Source organism: Danio rerio, chromosome 14 (assembly GCF_049306965.1).
Source record: "Danio rerio strain Tuebingen ecotype United States chromosome 14, GRCz12tu, whole genome shotgun sequence".
NCBI classification, from domain to species: domain Eukaryota; kingdom Metazoa; phylum Chordata; class Actinopteri; order Cypriniformes; family Danionidae; genus Danio; species Danio rerio.
This window is the reverse complement of record NC_133189.1, coordinates 9589049-9612364: the sequence shown is the minus strand read 5'-3', so window position 1 is coordinate 9612364 and position 23316 is coordinate 9589049. Positions and strand designations below refer to the sequence as shown.

Genomic DNA, 23316 nt, shown 5'->3' with positions numbered 1-23316 from the left:
CTCTTCGTGGTCGCCAGTGAATGACGAAACGCGGAAGACAGTGACGTTTGTTGATTTCTGGATTTACACACACCGGCGCTATTTTGATCAATCCTAGCATTTCAGACATGTTTGTAAGGCAATGAAAGTGCTGTTTATGCCACTGTGGGTTAAAGACGTCAAAGAGAGGAGCACGAGCGGCTGTTTGTCCGTCAGAATCTCAGGTAACGTACATATAGCGGATGATGATCGATCAACAGATCATATCATCGACTTCATCTGATTTCATCAACAGTATTTTATCATCAGACTAATGTCACGTAGACACTGTTATTTTATTATTTTTCGTCGTTTTGATGTCCTATAGACTAGTCAATAATAACTACAACTAGTGCGATTATTGTATAGCTTTATAGAGGTAAAGTTGGTTTTATATTCGCACATTCGTTCATTTAGCAGTCTGTATATTGTTTACCATGTTACGTTGAATATTCGATCGAAATTAGCTTGCAAGTATGTCTTCAAAACAACATTTAACATTATCTAATTGATTGTGGACAATGTTGTACTTTGCTAGTCACTGGCTGCTTTTATGATTTTCCTATTTAGAATTTGCAAATACTTTAATGACATTTAAGGAGAATGTCTGAATATCCGAATATAATTATAAAACCAACTTCACATCTATTATAGCTTTTACTGTACGTTATTTCAGTTATTAACTTTTGTGAAATCGTGTTGCTTGTAATTTACGCAAGTCATGTTATTAACTGTGTCTGATATGCATGTATACAGTAAGTCAGATAAACTAAAAGCTCACAAATCCATATATTAATATCAAAACATTGATAGTTGCCTGTTGCATAATATAGAATAATATATAAAATAATACATTTGATTTGTAATGCGCTTTATACTTAAAGCGCTACAGGCAAAACACTAATACACAAGGCAAACAAAACAGCACAACAATAAAAGATACAATAAAACAATAAAAATATGAAGCATAAAATAGAAATAAAAAGTTAAACAAAATGATCATCCTAAGTTAAAAGCTATGCTAAAAAGGTGAGTCTTAAGAAGTTTCTTAAAACAGTCCAGAGGCAGCATTTCTAATGCTGATGGAGAGTACATTCCAAAGCTTAGGTGCACTGTGTGAAAAAGCCCTCCCACCCATGGTCTTGAGTTTACACCGTGGCTGATGCAATGTAAGTCTGCAGAACGAAGACTGCAGGCTCCGGTGGCGAGGGTCAACAGGTTGCAGATGTAACTGGGTGCTAACCCATGCACTGCTTTAAAAGTTAAAATCAAACCGTGATTTTACAGGAAGCCAGTGTAATTGTTGTAGCACAGGAATAATGTGGTGGCGTGATGATGTGTGTGTTAGAACCCGTGCAGCGGAATTTTGTATATATTGTAGTCTTCTGAGAGAACTTGCAGGTAAACCCCCAAAAAGTCAGTACAAAGTACAAAAATCAAGACGTGATGTGATGAAGGCATGGATAAGCCTCTCTGCATCAGAGAAATGGTCTGATCCGTGCAATATTGCGGAGATGAAAGAAGGCAGTTTTTTATATCTTCTGTATGTTCAGAAGATTCTGTATACGGTAAAAAGCCCTCCCACCCATGGTCTTGAGTTTACACCGTGGCTGATGCAATGTAAGTCTGCAGAACGAAGACTGCAGGCTCCGGTGGCGAGGGTCAACAGGTTGCAGATGTAACTGGGTGCTAACCCATGCACTGCTTTAAAAGTTAAAATCAAACCGTGATTTTACAGGAAGCCAGTGTAATTGTTGTAGCACAGGAATAATGTGGTGGCGTGATGATGTGTGTGTTAGAACCCGTGCAGCGGAATTTTGTATATATTGTAGTCTTCTGAGAGAACTTGCAGGTAAACCCCCAAAAAGTCAGTACAAAGTACAAAAATCAAGACGTGATGTGATGAAGGCATGGATAAGCCTCTCTGCATCAGAGAAATGGTCTGATCCGTGCAATATTGCGGAGATGAAAGAAGGCAGTTTTTTATATCTTCTGTATGTTCAGAAGATTCTGTATACGGTTGAGGTAAAGTTGGTTTTATATCCCCACATTCAGACTTTCTCCTTAATAATATAATTTTAGAAAAGTATTTTGTGCAAATTCTAAATGGTGAAATGCTAATTTTGATTTAAATTCATACGTGCAATTTCACACTGAATACTCCATTCTATTACCATGTTAAACAATATAGGGAGCATGTCACTAGTTGTCAGTAAACGAATGTGCAAATTTAATAGCAACTTTACAGTGTATGAACGCATGCCTGGTAAACAGTGGATAAAAGGTAAAGTCGGTTTTATATTCGCCCATTTGTTCATTGACAACTTCTGACATGACCCTGTATTGTTTAACCATGGTGTTCGATGAAAAATACAGACTGTGGAATGTGTTTTTAACAGAAATATTTTGTAAACTGAATTCATGAATGTAAAATGTTGAAAACAGCAGATTACTGGCAACCACAGCGGCTGGTATTTTTCCGTAAAATCAAAAAAGGAAGAAAAAAAACAGCAAAACGGTTTTTGTGTCACCATTGTGGAGGTTAGTAGCGTCTGTGTTCAAGTCCAAGATGAACTAAAGAGTATTTAATGTTATGCTGCATCTTCTTTTGTTTAAAGGTGACTGTGTAGTTACTAATGCAGTCAAAATCTGTTTGCTAGTTGCAATCACACGTGAACACATTATTGCATTTAAAGACTTTACATTTTTGTGCACTAAGCTATGATTTTGTAAACTAAACACTGTATTAGTTCATGGTTATATTTCGTACATTTATACAGTTCTATAAAACTTCCATATTTTTCACAGAAAGATTCTGGCAACCACAGCTGCTGGTATTTTTTCGGAAGTTTAACAGATATTTTACACAATAAGAGTTTGCTAATCAACACTCTCTTGGTGTTGATAATGTTAACACTTTCAAAAGTGTTATTTTTAACACTTATAGTGGTTCCTATATAAACTCTGAGGGAGTGTTAATTTTAACTCTAAGGTAGTTAAATCTACTATCTAAAATTTGCAGTGTACTTTGAATATTCAGTCTGAAATCACATGTGATTATGACTTGAAGACAACATTAGCACTTTATTTGACTGAACAATGTTGTACTTCAGTAGTGATTGGCATTTAGAATTTGCTTACTTTTCTGAAATGTTATTATTAAGGAGAAAGTCAGAATGTGTGAATATTAAACCAACTTTACCTTAATTATATAACGTTGCTGTATTAATGAACTAGTAACTTAAAATAGAATAAATTGTGTAAATGAATGATTAATCAATACAAAACACATTATTGAATAAAGTGAACTTGCATTTTTAGGTTTGAACTGAAAGCAGCTCCCAGCAAGCAGGACTAAGTTTTTTGTTTACATGAATAACACATTTTTTGCATAAGGTTGATTAAAAGTAGTAAAATACAGAAATAAAAACGTACAGAATTTCTATTATTTAGTTTGCTAAAAATGTATTATGTAAATGATTTATGTTCAGTTGTTTAGTCAGCATGCAGAAAAAGGAGACGGGATCAGAGTCAAGTGATTTGATCACAAGCTGGTTTGCTGTTTCCTAGAATCATGACTGAATTCTAGACTATGGTTCAGCAAACTGTTTCCTCAAATGTGTTTCCCCCATTTCCGTCCAATGATTGATGTGCATTTGGTGTGATTAGCTTTTTAATGCTTAGACACTGGCTACAACCTTTAAATGTTAATATAAATACTATTTTAAAAACTATAATATTGTTGTGCTGTTTTTTCTGTGAATGAAAAAATGCCTTTTTAAGTAATAACTGAAACAGAAGTTACGATAGTATTTCCTTCCTTATTGTGATATATAGCCAAAAGATAACGGCTTCTGAATTGAGAGAAAAAAAAAGATGTATGGCAGGACTTGATTTTGTTCATCATAATTGATTATAGGTTACAATGGCAGATGATAATAATAATAATAAAAATTATAATAAAAACAATAATGCTGGTAATGTGCCCAAATTAATAATTAATTACACATTTTAAGAATTGGGAATATTGTAAATAATTTAACGAGGGGCTCACAATGTCTGTACAATTTTCAGCTTTCTTCAAAATATCTATATGTTTTTAAAGAGTATTTATAAAAAAAAATTACAGTATCTGAAAAGAGTAGCATTTTTGAAAGTTTTGTTTTCTGTCATGTTTGATGTACCTGGTTACAAATTTAAAATGAAAAACCAAATGGCTTACCATTTTGCAACAACATTTACATATAGTTGAAAATAATTAGCTCTCCTGTGAAATTTTGATTCTGTATTTATTGTAAGTCTTAATCATTTTAATTTGGCTAGATTGTGTATAGTTTTTTAAATGTACAAACATTGTTAAAGATAGTTTAAATAGCTCTATATGTGATGGTTTTCTAGGGAAACTAACTGTATTCGGGTTCAGAAATTGAATAATTACAATGAAAAAAGGCTTTTCTTACTTTGCTTTGTCTCGTTTAGTTCAAATATTTAAAAAAATGTAAGAGCAAGTTGTTTTGTTTTCACCTTCAGAATATTACATTTTTACTTTAAACAAGCTAAGTTATCTGCCTGTGGGGTAAGCAAAATAATCTTGTTTTCACTTTGAAATGTAGATATTTGGACTAATCCATTTTTTAAAAATAAATTCTATATAAATACAGTAATTAAATACATTTCTGTAGGACTTGGTCAACTATAATTCAGACTCACCATTGCGTATCTTGCGATTTGACTATTGTGAATGTGCACATTGCCATACTGATGCTGAAACGATTTGTTGTGTACAATTATATTGCAAAACAGCTAATAAGGACTGCCTTTTTGTCAAAGACAAAAGCAAATAGTTATATTAAAAGTAGATATATTAGTTACACCATTATTTAAGTGAAGTTTCACAAACTAATTTCAAGAGGAGCATGTGATATTATTGATCATGGCTGACTCTCATCTGTAATCATTAGTAAACCAATCGGATTATTCCAAACTCACTATAAATATCCTGTCTAGCCTCACTCCCTTATCTTCGTTTTTTGAAGAATCCCCCTCATCCACCCCATCTCCCACTTTTCTCCTTAACCAGGTGGAGCTCTTAAGAGCTACCTGATCTTTTACACCCTTACATGATCATTGACCAGACGGGATCCCTGGGCTCAATTATCTCATTTATCTACCGGGACAGCATGCCAAACCTGCTAATAGCGTCAAGCAATATCGAAGTGTGAACTCTTGAAACCATCTTCTCTCCTATTAACATCACTTGGGAAATATTTAATAGAATTAAAATTTTACTGAATAACTTGGTCTTCAACTGTATATATCTTGTCATTGCAATACCTATACTGGTTGAATTTGATACAAGTTCCTGAACAATACTTTTTTTCATACCAATTTAATAAAATTTGATTTAATAACATTACCTAAAACATTTTTTCAAAGCCAAACTCTCAATAGCACGAAGAAACAAAATGTAACCAAACCAAATAAACTAACTGCAATCAAAATGTAACCAAACCAAAGCTGAATCAGTCCAAATAAGGTCAATGATGTATGTTTTAATTTACTTTGACATGAGGGTGTTTTTAAATCTTCCAGTGTTCGATAAGGTTTATCAGTGGTGATGGCTATCCTGTTTGCCGTGGTGGCTCGAGGATCAACCGTTCTAGCTAAGCATGCGTGTTTCTCTGGCAACTTTCTGGAAGTGACTGAACAGATCCTGGCCAAAATCCCATCTGAAAACAACAAGCTCACATATTCTCACGGCAGGTACAACTGACATTTTGCTAATGCAGTGTTTCCCAACTCTGTTCCTAAAGGCACACCAACAGTACACATTTCTAACCTCTTCCTAATCAAACACACCTCAATCAACTCATCAGAACGTTAGGAGAGAAAACCTGAAATGAATAGGTCAGATAAGGGGGACATCCAAAATATGTACTGTTATTGTGTCTCCAGGAACAGGGTTGGGAAACACTTCTAATGTGCTGTGAATACTTTACCAGCGATTCTTTGTGCTGATTTAAAGTGTTTCTATTGTGTTTTCTCTCAGCTATCTTTTCCACTACATCTGCCATGAGCGGATTGTCTATCTGTGCATCACTGATGATGTGAGTATCCGTCACATGATCTCAGCTTCTCTCCAGCTCCATTCACACACTTAACCGTTTGTCTCTCTTTCAGGAGTTTGAGCGGTCCCGTGCGTTTGGCTTCCTCAATGAGGTAAAAAAGAGATTTCAGACCACATATGGCTCTCGAGCACAGACCGCACTGCCCTACGCCATGAACAGTGAGTTTTCCAGCACACTGGCTGCACAAATGGTACGTGCGTCTGCCATCTTTGTATGTGTTTTGTACACTTTCAATAGGGGTGCACCTATATGGAATTATTGACCGATACAGATAATCGATGACTCTTTAGAATCGGAGGCCGATATACTTTTTAAGATATTTTTATCCTTGCCATGATGACAGTAAATAATATTTTACCAAATAGTTTTGAAGATACTATTAAGCTTAAAGTGACATTTAAAGGCTTGATTAGGTTAATCAGGTTAACTAGGAGAGTTAGGGTACTTAGAGATAGTTATTGTATAACTATTCTGTAGACAGTCTAAAAAAATATAGCTTAAAAGGACTAATAATGTTGACTGGGCTGCACAATATTGGAAATGTTTGATATTGCATTATTTTATGTTTCACAAGATGATGATACTTCATGATACAGTTTCACATAGGGGTGTCACGATTCTTCAAATTCTCGATTCGATTACATTTTCGATTCTTAAGTCACGATTCGATTCGATTTTCAATTATGAATAATTAATTAATTTAAAACAAATTAATTATTTGTAGTCTACCGTTTAAACTACCTGACCTGTATGGTCTTTGTTTTACCCATAAACAAATCATACAGTAAATGAATAAAGGCACGTTACACTCATAATTACCACCTGTCAATCACTTTTTTCTTGTGAATAGGCAGTGATCTCTGTCGTTATAATGGCGTCGGTAAAAAAGACGCACAACCAACAGGAACCAGCCAACAGTATCTGAAGTTTTCGCTAAAATGACTAAGTACTAGTGTGAAAGTAAAAGATTGAAGCAGTCTTAACTAGGTTAATTAGGTTAACCAGGCAGGCTAGGGTAATTAGGCAAGTTATTGTATATTGATGGTTTGTTCTGGAGACAGTCTGAAAAACAATTAGCTTAAGGGGCTAATAAATTTGACCTTAAAATGGTTCATAAAAAATTAAGAACTGCTTTTATTCTAGCCAAAATAAAACAAAAAAGACTTTGTTCAGAGAAAAAAATATTATCAGACATACTATCAACATTTCCTTGCTCTGTTAAACATCATTTAGGAAATATTTTAAAAATAAAAAAACAACAAAGGGGGCTAATAACTCTGACTTCCACTGTATATATATTTACAGTAATTTTTTAAATGTTTTTAAGAAAACTTATTCAGTTCATCAAGGCTACATTTATTAAATGTAAAAAATGTTAAATTGTTAAATATTTATCAAAATTTTAAATAACTGCTTTGTTATTGTATGTAGTTTCAAATAAAATTATTACTCCAGACATTATTGCTTTTGTTACTATTGCCATTAATAAATATAATAATAATTAATATTAGGGATTTCTGAAGGATCATGTGACTGGAGTAATATAGCTGAAATTTCATCTTTAAAATCAATGGAATAAATGAATAAATTAAATGATAAACTACTTTTGAACAGTTATTTTATAGTGCAACATTTCACAATTTGTATTTATGATGAAATAATTGCAGCCTTGGTGAGCAGAAGCTTAGTTTAACATATTTAATCATACTGACCCCAAACTTTAGAGCAGTTGTGTATAGAATATTTTAGAAGCAAAAATGTGCACTTTAATTTTAACAACCCACAGACATCGTCACCAAATATAAAGCAGAGGTCAGACTTCCTCATATATACAGAGCCTCATTTCAATTTTCAGGTTTTGTAAAAATCGATCTATTGAACTAATCAATCTATTAAAGAAACGTTGGCTAGAATTCTGCATTATAGGCTTAAATTATAGAGAGACATAGCAGATGAACCAAGACTGCATCAGATCAATGTAAATCTTTCTTTCGAGCTGTCAGTGCGGAAATGAACAAAACAACAGCCCTAATACAACATTTTATACGATTAAAATATGGAATTATTAACAGATAGTAATTTCGGTCAATTTTCCTGACGGATAAACCGAGATCAGGCTGGATAAACAGCTCTCGGTAATATTTCAGCATGCTTTCACTTTCGCATTTACCGGCAAGAATGACATCTCGCCCTGCTCATCATTCACTCTTCATATAGCCGTATATATGGCTATTACACGATCATAATACACTGTAATATAGCCTGGGTCGTTAGTTTGTTGCATTGTTTTGTTTTCTCTCTACAATCGATCCGATCAGTAGGGCAGCGACCGTCTCATTCAGGCGATCTCGGACTGATTGACTTGGCGTGGATGCGAGCGCAACTGCTGGATATATGCCAAACAAACTAACGGGGGAAACGAGACAGATTCCGAAACAAACGTCTATGTGTGAAAGTGCCGTAAGATTGTATTTGCACACAATTTACAGACAGTCGCAGCACGCAGCTCTGGCTCAATCTGTCAGGCATCAAGGCAGCACTGTACACTGACCCGAGCGTCTCGCACGCTGGCTCCGGGCTATCGGGCAGTCCTTATTGTCGAGCCCTGAAGGTTTAAGCTCTGTCGACGGGTCTCCTGCGTCTGCACAGTTTAACAAGCACTTCAACAAGCGTGTTTTTTCCCGCTTGGCAAGCCAAGCTGACGTGACATGGGGGCGTGGCAGCATCGACGATTCTATTTTTTTATTTGATAATCGAAATCGAGCATAAATTTCGATCGATTTTCGATTAAAATCGAAATCGTGACACCCTTAGTTTCACAAGATACTTATAATGGCTCTATTTGACAGTTTTCTGGGGAGTTTTAACATGCAATATTCAGGTGCAGAAATTCAAAACTTTTCTTCTTTTTCTTACTTTGCTTTGTCTCATTTCGAGTGGAAAATCACAATTTTTAGATCAAGTAAAAACATTGTTTTTGTTTTCACCTTAAGAAGAACGTTTTTCTTTAAAACAAACAAAATTATCTTCCATTGGGGTAAGGAAAATTATCTTACTTTTACCTTGAGCTGTAGATTTTTGAACTAGAAGCAAGACAAAAATTTCAAGTTCGAAAATTTTTTGTTGTTGCATAAATTGTATAAATATTTAAACACAATTAAACATCGTCATTTTTTTTGCCCAAATTTATTAAACTCTCTTGAAATGCTCAGCCACAGGCCTAAGAACCACATGCAAATGATAACCTTTATGGGTTATGGTTAAACTTAGCAGTGACTCTACAAATCACTTGCTTTGTGCCTCCTGGTCAAGTATGATTAAGTATCGACATTGCATATCCTACAGTGTGACTACTGCAGATGCGCACATTGTGATATCAATGCTGAAAGTATATATTGTGCAGCCCTAATATTGATCTTTAAATGGCTTTTACTTTTGTCGAAATAAAAAAAACATACTTTCTCCAAAAGAAAAAATATTATAGGAAAAACTGTGAACATATAGGCGACACGGTGGCGCAGTGAGTAGTGCTGTCACCTTGCAGCAAGAAGGTCGCTGGTTCGAGCCTCGGCTGGATCAGTTGGCGTTTCTGTGTGGAGTTTGCATATTCTCCCCGTGTTCGCGTGGGTTCCCTCCGGGTGTTTCGGTTTCCTCCACATGTCCAAAGACATGCAGGACAGGTGAATTGGGTACACTAAAAATTGTCCGTAGTGTATGAGTGTGAATGACTTTGTATGGGTTTCCCAGTGATGTGTTGCAGCTGGAAGGGCATCCGCTGCGTAAAACAAATACTGGATAAGTTGCTGGTTCATTCCGCTGTCGCGACCCCAGATTAATAAAGGGACTAAGCCGAAAAGAAAATGAATAAATAAATGATACTGTAAACATTTTTTTGCTCTGTTAATCATTTTTGGCAAATATTTAAAAACATTAAAATAAAAAATTCATAGGAGGGCAAATAATTGTGATTCTAACTGTATATGCCAATATATGCGTGATTGCAAAAACAATTGGCAAACACATAAAGTGAACATGAATTTTATTTGTATATAAATTCAGAAAAGTTTGAACTGATCTCTGAATTAGCTATTTTCTTTGGCCAATTTTCTTTTATATGGACCATTTCAATGTAGTCCTGTCATTGGCCCGTGAACATTTCCTGCTTGTCATCAAACTATTTCATAGCTGTAACATGAGGCAATGCAATCATAACTAAATGTTAAAACAGCTATCATAACATTACTTATCAATATGTGGCTCTTTTTGTATTCTCAGAAGCTTTGGAAATTCAAAATGTAAGACAGTAAAATATGTTGGGACCGTTGTTTTTGTTTACATCCTTCAAAATGGTCTGCAAATAAGATCTACTGCTTGAACAAAAAATGTATAAATAAAGCAACCAAGTCAAGTCCTTAAACATTAACCAAAATCATTACGAGTAGAATAATTCAAAAGTGTCAGGCAGCAAGCATACATGTGGGCTAAACAGTGCAAATAAAAAATCATTCCTAGCTATATCAGCCTATAAAATAGCATCTTTTGTTTTCTGTCAGTCTTAGTTCGTCTTGCAACTACAGAAGAGCCAATATTTAAATAAATTTTTTTTTTTTTTTAATTGAAAAATAATACATAATGTATCAGCTTCAATATATCAGTCTAACTTTATCGGCCTGATAACGATGACTTTAAAATAGTATTCATCAGCCGATATCAATATGGTCGCCAAGATATCGTGCCTCCCTAATTTTCACATGTAAACACAACTGCTTTTTTTCTTCTCTTTTATTGTTTGTGTGTGTTACATCAGATGTTTACCAATGTTGTGAAGAATTTCCTTCAAAAATATTTCCGAACCACCACTAAAATTAGCATTTCCAAAAAGTGACTCTCATTGTTGTGATTGATTGCAAATCCCTACCATTTACATTCGCAACTTTCTAAATATCCATTACTCTAACTGAAACTGAAAGGGTGCTGATATAGGTCATGTAGTTGAGGATTATGATATGCTGAGCTTTAGCTTAGAGCGTATTGAAGGCTTTCCACATGACTGGGTTAATCTGTGATTCTGCAGTGCTCATTAGAGAGAGAAGCATATGGAAAAATGTCAAGTATTTATTTAGCATACACTTCAAAATATTCTGCAAGTCAACAGTTATTTAGAGTGGACACGACACTGTTAGCAAATACGTTAACTAATGGACCATCAGTCTAAATTGTTATCGAAAATTGCAATGTTACTAAACTATAAACTTTGAAAAACTATCAATTTGGCCAAAGAGAGCACTTTCCAGTGCATTGCAGTCAATGTGAGATTTACATGTTTAGGTCACTATGCCTAAAACAATATTTTTTGGCATTGACATGGACTTTCATTTCTGTAATTGTTAGAAACATCACTCAGATCCCAAAGGCTCAGACCGACTGACAGAAACACAGATGCAAGTAGATGACTTGAAAGGCATTATGGTGCGGAACATTGGTAAGACCCATTCGCTTTATATCGTTCTGTATAAATGTCATTGCTCACTTTTTGAGCGAATGTGTGCTGCAATTGTGTTCCTGCAGACCTCGTAGCTCAGAGAGGAGAGAGGCTTGAGCTGCTCATCGATAAAACTGAGAACTTGATGGATTCTGTAAGTTTTGGTTCTGTTTTCTTTTTAAAAAAATATTCTTTGTATTTTTCGCCCATCACCCTAGATCAGGGGTGCTCAATCCTGTTCCTGGAGATCTACCTTCCTGCAGATTTCTGTTGCTACCCATATCAAACACACCTGAACCAATTAATTAGCACCTGAACACCACTTGATGATTACAGGCAGGTGTGTTTGACATGGGTAGCAACTGAAATCTGCAGGAAGGTCGATCTCCAGGAACAGGATTGAGCACCCCTGCCCTAGATCAAATAGTTTGATCGTTATTACTAATTATTGCTGTTCAAATGAAGAAACTACACACATTTGAAAGTCAGAATATCAGGTATTTACATTAGGGCTGTTACGGTAGCGGATTTTTTGCACCTGCAGTGATGAAGCAAGTACCGGTTAACCGCATATATACAGTACTCAGCATATATAAGTAGACCCCTTACTAATCTCTCTTTTAAATTTATATTTCAATGGAAAGCTATACAATATTATATTTGTGCATATACATTAGATTAGTCAGTACTGAAGCCAAATCTGGAGGTTATCTAACAAAATAACTTACAATAATGGTCCAAAAACTAGTACTCCCAGATGTATATGTTATAGAAAAATTTAAATTAAATTAAATTTTATTTTTTAAATTTAAATTAAATTTTTTTAAATTACAATTTTTTTTAAAAAAAGAGGAAAAATCAAGTGAACAGAGTTACTGAAGTTGGTCCTGCGCGTTTGCGTTTTTTTTTTAGGTTACTTCTTTGGTTTGGTGCGTTAATCTTATTGTTGCTTTTATTCGATAGAAGGTAATGATTCGCACTCAATTGCTTCGTACTATTTTTATTTTTACTTTTTCTTACATTTTACGTATTGAAGGCTTTTCACATGACTGGGTTAATCTGTGATTCTGCAGTGCTCATTAGAGAGAGAAGCATATGGAAAAATGTCAAGTATTAGCATACACTTCAAAATATTCTGCAAGTCAAAAGTTATTTAGAGTGGACACGACACTGTTAGCAAATACGTTAACTAATAGACTATCTTTCTAAATTGTTATCGAAAATTGCAATGTTACTAAACTATAAACTTGGCCAAAGAAAGCACTTTCCAGTGCATTGCAGTCAATGTGAGATTTACATGTTTAGGTCACTATGTCTAAAACAATATTTTTTGGCATTCTGTAATTGTAAGAAACATCACTCATCACTCAGACTGTCTGTCTGTTATCACCCGTAAAATGTAAGAAAAAGTAAAAATAAAAACAGTACGAAGCAATTAAGTGCGAATCATTACCTTCTTTTGAAGTCAAGTGAAGCAAAAAAAAAAAAAAAAGGAAAACTGTAGTTTAAATGTTGTAGGTTGTATTTTTTTTTTGCTTAAATTTTATTGTATTATCTTTCAATTTTGAAATGTGTTTAGTAACTAAATTATTATTTTAATAAATATATTTATTTAATAAATCTGTTTTCAAGAGTTCACACTTAGATATTGTTTGACAACTGTTAGCAGGTTTGGCGTGCTGTCCCGGGAGACAACCCTGAGCTCGGAGATAGTTGAGCCCAGGGCTCCCACCAGGTCCATAGAGCATGTGAGGGGAGTACGAGATCAGGTGGTTCTCGAGAGCTCCACTATAGTAAAGGAGGAAAGGAGGAGAAAGGGGTGGATGGGGGGTTTCTTCGGAAAACGAAGATAAGGGAGTAAATTATACTTATAGTGAGTTAGTTTAGTTTAGTTTAGTTTAAACTTTATTGTCCGTTCTGCTTGACACAGAAAAGAAATTTGTCTTCAACACTGGATTTAGGACTACAATTACAAACATATAACAACGACACAATAACAACACTCATCAAGACAACAACATAGATTAAAAGTTTAAAAACCAAATTAGCCCCATGCACAATACTGCAAATCATTCTTGGCAACCACCTCATTCACTACAAACATTGATCCGATTTAGAACAACAACTGCCATTGGGATAAATGACTTTTTATAAGCATTTCTTCGTGCTTTAGGAAATCTAAACCTGCGTCCTGATGGTAGCAATTCAAATGCTGAGTGAAGGGGATGTGTATTATCTTTAAAAATCACAACTGCTCTTTTTTCCATAAAGGAGTCAAATAAAATCTGCAATGAATGCTGTTTGTGACCAGTTATCTTATTTGCCTGATTGATAATTTGCGCTAATTTCTTCTTCTGTTTAAGTGTTGTGTTACCAAACCATGAAACAATATTATATGTGAGAACACTCTCTATCAGTGATCTATATGCCAAATTTAAAGTCTGTGTACTAGCATTAAAACTTCTCAATTTGCGGAGGAGATAGAGGCGCTGACTTGCTTTCTTATAAACCGCCTCTACATTACTATTAAAATTTAGTTTATTGTCAATAATTGTGCCTAAATACTTAAAATTTGAAACCTGCTCTACTATTTGTCCGTTTATGGTGACTGGTTTAAAGAGTCCAGTATCTACTCTTCTTGTTTGACTCCCCAGACATAACTCTCTTGTTTTCCCAATATTTAGGTGTAATGAACTTTTGCCAAACCAATCTATAATACTATTAATATATCTAAAATATAAGGAGCTATTTATTTCTTCCTGACAGGAAACCAATGCCAGATCATCAGCATATTTTATGAGTGTGAGATTGTCATCAATATTGCACTGCAGTTCATTAATATATATGGAAAATAAAATGGGTGATAATACACATCCCTGAGGTACCCCTATATTTAAAACAGAGCAGTCAGACATAACATGATTAACACAGACACGTTGTGGTCGGTTTTTTAAAAACTAGTTAGGATAGATCTAATGGGCTAACTAATGAATGTAGATGGGTGGCCAGCTGCAGTCAATCATATAACGTGTTCCTCTCGAAATTAGTTTGTAAAACTTCACGTGTTAAAACCAAAATACATTGCCTATATTCACTGAGAAATGGATGAAAATATTCATTTTCAAAACGGGGTCTACTCAATTATGCTGTAGCCACTAGACTCTTCTGACAGGGTATTCGAGTGTCAGAATGTGGGGGGACTGCTGTACAGGAGTTATTATGGATTGTAGATAGCGAAATTTAGATTTAAGATCTATGGTATTGTCAACATTTGAAGTGGATCAAAAACTTTCATCAAAGTTTTCCTAAAACTATTAAACAATGTTTTTGATTCATCTCAATTGCTGATTACTACATATTTGATCTTGCCGTAAGTTGCTGATGTGGCAGTAAACAAAGACACAAAATCTGTTGTATCTTAATGAATATTTCTTTTTTTATTTGCAGTCGGTCACCTTTAAAACAACGAGTCGTAACCTGGCCCACGCCATGTGTATGAAGAACTTAAAGTTAACAGTCATCGTCGTCATAGTCGTGCTGGTAAGTTCTTGAGTCATGGACAAGCCTGCTAACATCTCAGTGAATTAGTTTTTCCTCTGTAATTGAGTGTAGCATTTGCTAGACCTGACAGATAGTCCTGTCCAAGATATAGGACGGTGGTTAAGCTACCATGTTCCTTGTGATGCAATCAACCTTGTGAGTGTGGGCCATTATCAACACACCAAGCTGACGATCAGTCTCTGGGCTTTGTCGGTCCATTGGTCAGGCTAGTTGGTTTGGTGTGTTCCACATATTTCTTCTCAACGATGAAGCTATTTGGCCCAATTGAGCGTGTAGAATTAGCATCAGATCATCGGCTGAAGAGATCGCTCTGACTGGCTTTTCAGCAACAAATCAGAGCAAGAGTGTGTCAGTGAAGCGACGTAGCAAGTAAATAATTTAGGCCAAGATGGATCACAAAGAGGCCAACCATAAACAATATGGATGATTAGATTATCAGACATATTAGCACGAGCCAATCCTTCTGTGGTGAGGGACAATTACTGTGATAATGGGACTAAATTCTGCTTTGTTAACACTTTGTCTGTGTGCATCGGAAGTTTGGTTTACCTTTGTGGTACGAGAAAACAGACTAGCGCAGTTTCAGTTTGCTTTTGTCTGTTTGGTGTGTTCATGTGCAGCTTTTTTGGTCCAGTCGTGAACTTTACCAAACATGCGAGGCAATAACACTGTTGCCTTTCGTTAATGCTAGTTGTTTGGCCTCAGTTTGGTGTGTTCTGGCACTTGGGTTTTCATCATCAAGCATCTGTCTGGCTAGTTGGTTTGGTATGTTTCACAGGTTGCTTCTCGTTAGGTTAGTCATCTAGACCAAACACTCAAGGCGATAACACTATTGTTTTTTGTTAGTCCTAGTTGTTTGACCTCGGCTTGGTGTGTTTCAGCCCTTAGGTTTTTATCGTCCAGCATCTGTCCGGCTAGTTGGTTTTTGCTGTGTTCCATAACTCACCTCTCGTTAGGTTAACGTCGGATCGAGTCGGCCCAATTCAGCATCTAGAATCAGGTTTGTAAACAATATGAATGATTAGATTATCAGACATTTGCGCAAGCTGATCCCTCAATGGTGAGGGACAATTACCTTGATAACCGTACTAAATTATGCTTTGTTTATGCTTTGTCTGTTTGAATCGGAAGTTTGGTTTCCCTTTGCGTAACGAAAAAACAGCTCTGGTTTCAGTTTGCTTTTGTCTGTTTGGTGTGTTCACGTGCAGCTTTTTGGTCCAGCCATGACCTAGACCAAACACGCAGGGCGATAACACCATTTTTGTTAGTGCTATTTGTTTGGCCTCAGTTTGGTGTTTTCTGGCATTTAGGTTTTCATCGTCCAGCATCTGTCCAGCTAGTTGGTTTGATGTGTTCCACAGGTTGCCTCTCAATAGGTTAGCCCATCTAGACCAAACATTCGAGGCGATAACACTGTTGTCTTTTGTTAGTGCTAGTTGTTTGGCCTCAGCTTGGTGTGTTCCAGCTCTTAGGTTTTCATCATCTGGCTAGTCACCTCTCGTCAGGTTAACGTCGGATCGAGTCGGCCCAATTCAGCATCTAGAATCGGACATCGGCTGAAGGGTTTGCTTTAATTTTTCATCATAGAGCAAGAACAAAAAATAAAGCAACGTAAACAATTCAAGTAAATAAGGAACACAAACAAACCGACTGTAGTTTCTCAAATATTTGTAAACGATATGGATGATTAGATTATCAGACATTTGCACGAGCCAATCCCTCTGTGGTGTGGGACAATTATTGTAATAATGGGACTAAATTCTGCTTTGTTTACACTTTGTCTGTGTGCATCGGAAGTTTGGTTTCCCTTTGTGGAACGAGAAAACAGACTAGAGCAGATCACGATTCTGGTTTTAGCTTGCTTTCGTCTGTTTGGTGTGTTCATGTGCAGCTTTTTGGTCCAGTCGTGAACTTGACCAAACACACGAGGCGATAACACTGTTGCCTTTCGTTAGTGCTAGTTGTTTGGCCTCAGTTTGGTGTGTTCTGGCACTTGGGTTTTCATCGTCCAGCATCTGTCTGGAAAGTTGGTTTGGTGTGTTCCACAGGTCGCCTCTCGTTAGGTTAGCCCATCTAGACCAAACACTCGAGGCGATAACAATGTTATCTTTGTTTGGACTAGTTGTTTGACCTCAGCTTGGTGTGTTTCAGCACTTTGGTTTTCATCGTCTAGCATCTGCCCGGCTAGTTGGTTTGGTGTGTTTTACAATTTGCCTCTCGTTTGGTTAACGTCAGACCGAGTCGGCCCAATACAGCATCTAGAATCGGACATCGGCTAAAGGGTTTGCTCTGTTTTTTCATCATAGAGCGAGAACAAAAAACAAAGCAACGTAAACAATTCAAGTAAAGAAGGAACACAAAGAAACCGACTGTAATTTCTCAAATATTTGTAAATGTTATTGATGATTATTAGACATATTTAAACAAACATCCCTCATTGGTGACTAAATGCTACTTTGGGCAATGAAATGTGCAGAGACAAATTTTAAACATTTTCTCTTTATTGAATGATGTAGTGAGTGATCCTGAGGGATCCTATTGTTTCACTAGAGTTGAATTAGGCATAGTTTGTTATGCCTAATCATAAAGTGCAGTATTACAACTATTAATTCTGTGAAATCTTAATTTATATAATGTGAAAAGTGTAATGATGATCATCTCACCATTATGATGACAATTACAAGCTATATATTGACCTTGTCATATACTTGTGTATAATTAAAGGCATGGGTTATAAAATTGAGCATACTGTTTAGTTAGTCCAGTTAGTCTATGTGCTAGCATAATCATACATCTACCATTAGCCTCCTAGCTAATGCAGCTCTTATTATCCACATAGCATTCAGCACAGATGATTCCTTGAGGTCCTAAGCAGACTCGATTCCGGTGGCGCTCATTTTTTCAACACACCCGTAACACATTTCACTACCTGACAAAAGTCTTGTCATCGATCCCAGTTGTAAGAGCAACAAATAATAACTTGACTTCTAGTTGATCATTTGGAAAAGTGACAGAAGGTAGACGTTTCAGATGAATCATGTTGAACTGCATCCTAATTACCACAAATACTGCTAAAGACCTATTGGAACCCACATGGACCCAAGATTCTCAGAGTAATCAGTCAAGTTTGGTGAAGGAAAAAACATGGTTTGGAGCATTCAGTATTGGGGCGTGCAAGAGATCTGCAGAGTGGATGGCAGCATCAACAGCCTGCGGTATCAAGACATTTGTGCTGCCCATTAGATTACAAACCACAGGAGAGGGCAAACTGTTCAGCAGGATAGCGCTCCTTCTCATACTTCAGCCTCCACATCAAAGCTCCTGAAAGGAAAGAAGGTCAAGGTGCTCCAGGATTGGCCAGCCCAGTCACCAGACATGAACATTATTGAGCATGTCTGGGTTAAGATGGAGGCGGCATTGAAGATGAATCCAAAGAATCTTGATGAACTCTGGGAGTCCTGAAAAGCGCTTACTTTGCCGTTTCGGATGACTTTATTAATAAGTTATTTGAGTCATTGCAGAGATGTATGGATGCAGTCCTCCAAGCTCATTATTACTGTATTGCTTGTGTTAATGTCTAAATAATATTCCCACAGCCCTGCAGTGTTTAGTTCCAACCCACTTTCCTGTAGGTTTGAAGCAAATGTGAGGGACTCGATTAGTTTGATTAGATGTTTTTAATTAGGGTTGAACCTAAAATATGCAGAGCTGAGGCCCTCAGGGAACTGAGTGTGACACCTTAAAGGATTAGCTCACCCAAAAATTTTAATTCTGGTATTAATTACTCTCCCTCATGTCGTTCCAATCCCCTGAGACTTTCAGATTGGTGAACAACTAATAATAATTCCGGGTTTTGTCTTGTTATCTCAGGTGGTGTTGTATTTTATTGTGTCGGGCGCCTGTGGAGGACTCAGCTGGCCAAACTGTCGGAAGCAGTAGAAAACCCTCGATGCTCCCTTAGTATGCAAGACCACTAGTTCTGGCCAACTCACCTCGCCCTCATTGACTACAGAGACTTACAAACACAGGACGACAGCAGTGTTTCCTGTTATGTTCCCGTCAACGTATCATCATCATCATCATCATCCTCCTCGTCATGTTGATGTTACTCGTATTTGATTCTTTGGGTTCTTTTCACGGTGTTGTGATGCAGATCAACTAGATGGAGAATTTAAAGAAGTAATTCACCAATAAATAAATGTTCTGTCGTCAGTCGTTTCCCTGCAAAACACGAGATCTTCATGCTGCTTATTTTACCGCACTAGAAGACGATTTGTTTGAAGATTACAGTTTTAAAAGTGCCATAAATGTATCATAAAAGCTGTCCGAATAACTCTCATGCTTGAAAACGAGGAATAGTTTTCGAAAGTTTTGAGGTTTATTATTCAAGTGTGAATTAAAGGGACGCTTAGGCTTATTTTAAGTGCCCTAGAGTTAAATAGTCAAGCTTTACCTTGTTTGAATTCATTCAGGTGATTTCTGTCTGGTCGGAGCACATTTAGCTTAGCTTAGGATAGATCATTGAATCCGATTAGACCATTAGCATCATGCTCTAAAATGTAAAGTTATGGAGTTATGATAATTTTTCTCCTCTGTAGTTACGTTTCGTTCTAAGACCAATGGAAAATGACAAGTTGCTTTAAATAGAAAAAATTATTAAAACAATTGTTTACAATGTTTTAGCTAGAAGCTAAAGGTCGAATACGATTCAATGATTTGTGCTAAGCTAAGCGTTCTCCTGCTAGGAAAGGCTGGCATGAAACTGATGTGGAGTGTTTTGAAACGGCACTGAATTCTGATCCGAAACACCCAGGTCACCTGACTAAAGTGTTTCGAAACACTAGATCACGCGACTACAGCGATTCAAAGCATTGGCCATTTCAGAAGTACTGAGTCTGAATACCAACTAATATTCTGAAATTATGACTATGTACTTTAATAATGTTACTTTGTTATGACCAAAACAGGACATTTAGACAACTCTACAGGGGTTTAATACCTCAATTTGCTCAACTTTTTATGACCACTAGATGTCACTGTAGAGACGAGTTTCGAAACATTTAGAATCTTCGACACATTTGCTTCAACTGTTTTAGTATTTTATGAAGCCTCGCTCTGCCCACCACTAGCTCCTGTCAGACACAGAGACCAGCTGAATGGATTTAAATATGGTTAAACTCAATTGTTCGACTTGTAAAATGAGCCTATTTAAGAGGCAGTGTTCATTTTAAATCTGTTAACTTGGTAAACATGTACAGTGCTCAGCATATATAAGTTAACCTCTTACAATCTCTCTTTTAAATTCATATTTTTACAGGAAGCTATACAATATTATATTTGTGCATATACATTAGATTAATCCGTACTGCAGCCAAATCTGGAGCTTATGTAACTAAATAACTTACGGTTACAATCCAAAAACTAGTACACTAAAATGTATATGTTTAAGAAAAATATTAAATACAAAAGAGAAGCAAAAAAATTTAGTTCAAATTTTGTAGTTTGTAATTTTTATTTTTTAGCTTAAATTTAATTGTCTTATTTGTCAATTTCTAAATATGTTTGGTGACTAAAATAAATGCAGCAAAATACATAGCCTATTTACTAAGAAATGGATAAAAAATATTAATTTTCAAAATAGCGTGTACTCAATTCTGCTGAGCACTGTACATTTATAAATGATATTTATTATTTTATCCAAAGTGACTTACAAGTGAGGATAAAAGCTCGTCAAATCATCAGGACTGCAGTATTTTAATGCTATGGCACGTTAGTTTTGATTTCTTTACCTCCGAGTATACTTGGAGGAGAGATTGTGTCTTCGACAGGTGGTTTGTCAAACCCACTCACCTGTGCTGGGCTAAAGTCCCTTTTTCACTCGATGGCCATCTTTGAAATGCTCTCAGGCAATATGAATAGAAGGCCATTTTATTTGAATGGGAAAACATCATTCTCCAAGCTTATAATTACATTTCATATTATGAATAACCAATAAAATTAAACAACAACTGTCTCTTTAGTTTGATTTCTAAATGTGTGTATCACACAAAATCTGCAGAAACTCACGTCTGGTCTGAGCTCCTCCCCCGGAGAGTTGTCATTCTATAACAATCCCTGATTGGCTCTTGTACTAGAAGGCAGGCTTTATCCGCCATATACCAGCCACTGATTGGCTCCTGTACAAGAAGGCGGGGCTTTAATCGCGATATTGACAGTTACACTTTTCCCCATTCAAAAAGATCAGAGTGGCATGCCTATAGTCTTTGGCTGAGCACACTCATATTGCACAATATTTTTCAAGATAATGGGGTGCTTATGAGAAGTTGTCTGGCGCATATGAAGAGGGAAAATAGTGTCACATACAGGTGGTCATATAAACAAGTGGGTTTGTGTGTGTGTGCGTAAGGGACTACCTTCATGATACACCAGTTTAATCAGCGTTATGTTCTACAGCATGTTAAACAGCAGTGTAAATCTGCTAAACATCTCTGTGTTTCACGTAAGAAAGTAACGTTTGACTGAAATGACATGAGGGCCAGTAAATGAAGAGTAAATTACTATTGGTTTTCGGCTAAATCATTTAAGCCAATTGATATCAGCGCTGTTGATGTAATAAAGCAGGAGATCAAAGACTGTAAAAAGCGATTAGTTGACTTTACTTTAAAAAGTGAGTAGACCAGTTGCTTTTCAAGCGATTAGTTGACGTTACTTAATAAAGTGAGTGAAGCAATTACCCTAAAATGATCAAGTAAATGAACTGTGCATAATTATAAGAAATAAGTCAACATATCTCTTCCAAATTGCAATGGGTTTACTAAATAAACTCAAGTTGTTGTTGTTTTTTTAAATAAAGTCAACATGTTGCATTTGAGCCAGCGCTACTATTTGCTTTATAGTAAAAGAATCACTTCTTGACTGTAGCTGATTCCTGATTTCTAATAATAATGACCACTGATGTTTCTTTTAGTTCGGATTGGGTATACACTGTTTATATGTTAATCTTTCTTATTATAGTTATACTGAAGGGAACGCGATGGTCCCTTGCTCTTATACCAAGTTTATATTCTACAGACTTTACTAAACGATGGCTTGTGATTGGTTGATTGACTGACTGATTGTGCTGAGTAGCGTTTGTTGTGGGTGAACCTCATAACCTGTTTACACGTTTATCCCAGAATCAAATAAAGATTCAAGTATATTAAGCGTCAAGAAAATAAAGCAGATTTTAAGATCATTGTTGTAATTTTGCGCTGATATTTTCTTGATTCTTCAGCAAACCTTTTGTCTCTAAAATGAGCTTCAAATGAGTTGCAGCAAAAGCAAACAAGTGATGCAGTAATCGCATAACATAGAAAGGTAATCAAACATATTTAGAAGGATAATTATATACAGATACATGCAAGTATTGAATAGAATATGGTGGAGCAGTGTGAATATATATGGATTGATGTATTTAAAATTTAAGTGCTGTGTCAGAATAATTATACACACCATACATTTCTCTTCCTACATGTTGGTATATACAAACGACACCCGGAATGTACATTTTGTAATGATGTGTACAGCTTAAATAAACAACAATGCCCATATGTTTTTTGTGGATTAAGTACTTCCTAGATTTTAGATGAGTATTGTTTTTATTTTATTTGTGTAGCACTTATATAGTTCATACTTCTTCAAAGCAAATTTCTGAAAATTGTTTCATCACACACCTCATTCTTTCTGAGGAATTAGACCAGAGATGCCCAAACTACGACCTGTGGGCCAACGATGGCCCATGGTAACCTTAGGTTTGACCTGCCAATCAATCAGAGAAGAGATGGACAAATGATGGAGAAGGTTGGGGTGAGTCCCTCAAACAGAGATCATGATTTCTAATTTTACATAACCTTTTGTGTGTTTGTTTAATTGCTGAGCAACAAAAAAAGCAAACTGAAATTAAATGTTTTAATTAAATGTGAATTAATACGATTTTTCAAGAGTTCACACTTAGCTGATAATCAATAAAGCGTATTTGGCATGCTGTCCCAGGAGAGAGCCCTGAGCTCGTAATATCCTCGAGCCCGGGGTTCCCTCCCGTTAGAAGGGCGAGAGGGGAATTCAAGGTCAGGTAGGTCTTGGGGAAAC

At 36.0% G+C, this 23316-nt stretch overlaps 1 protein-coding gene across 2 annotated transcripts; it reads left to right on the top strand.

The window, feature by feature from the left end:
- The first annotated feature begins 15 nt into the window (after positions 1-15).
- sybl1 (synaptobrevin-like 1) lies at positions 16-22778 on the top strand. Of its 2 annotated transcripts, XM_005157135.6 has the most exons (8): positions 16-203; positions 5611-5781; positions 6068-6125; positions 6199-6336; positions 11538-11628; positions 11715-11782; positions 15076-15168; positions 19060-22778. In XM_005157135.6, exons 2-8 carry the CDS (start codon positions 5636-5638, stop codon positions 19126-19128), a joined length of 663 nt encoding a protein of 220 aa, XP_005157192.1. In that variant the 5' UTR covers positions 16-203; positions 5611-5635; the 3' UTR covers positions 19129-22778.
- Positions 22779-23316: the final 538 nt, after the last annotated feature.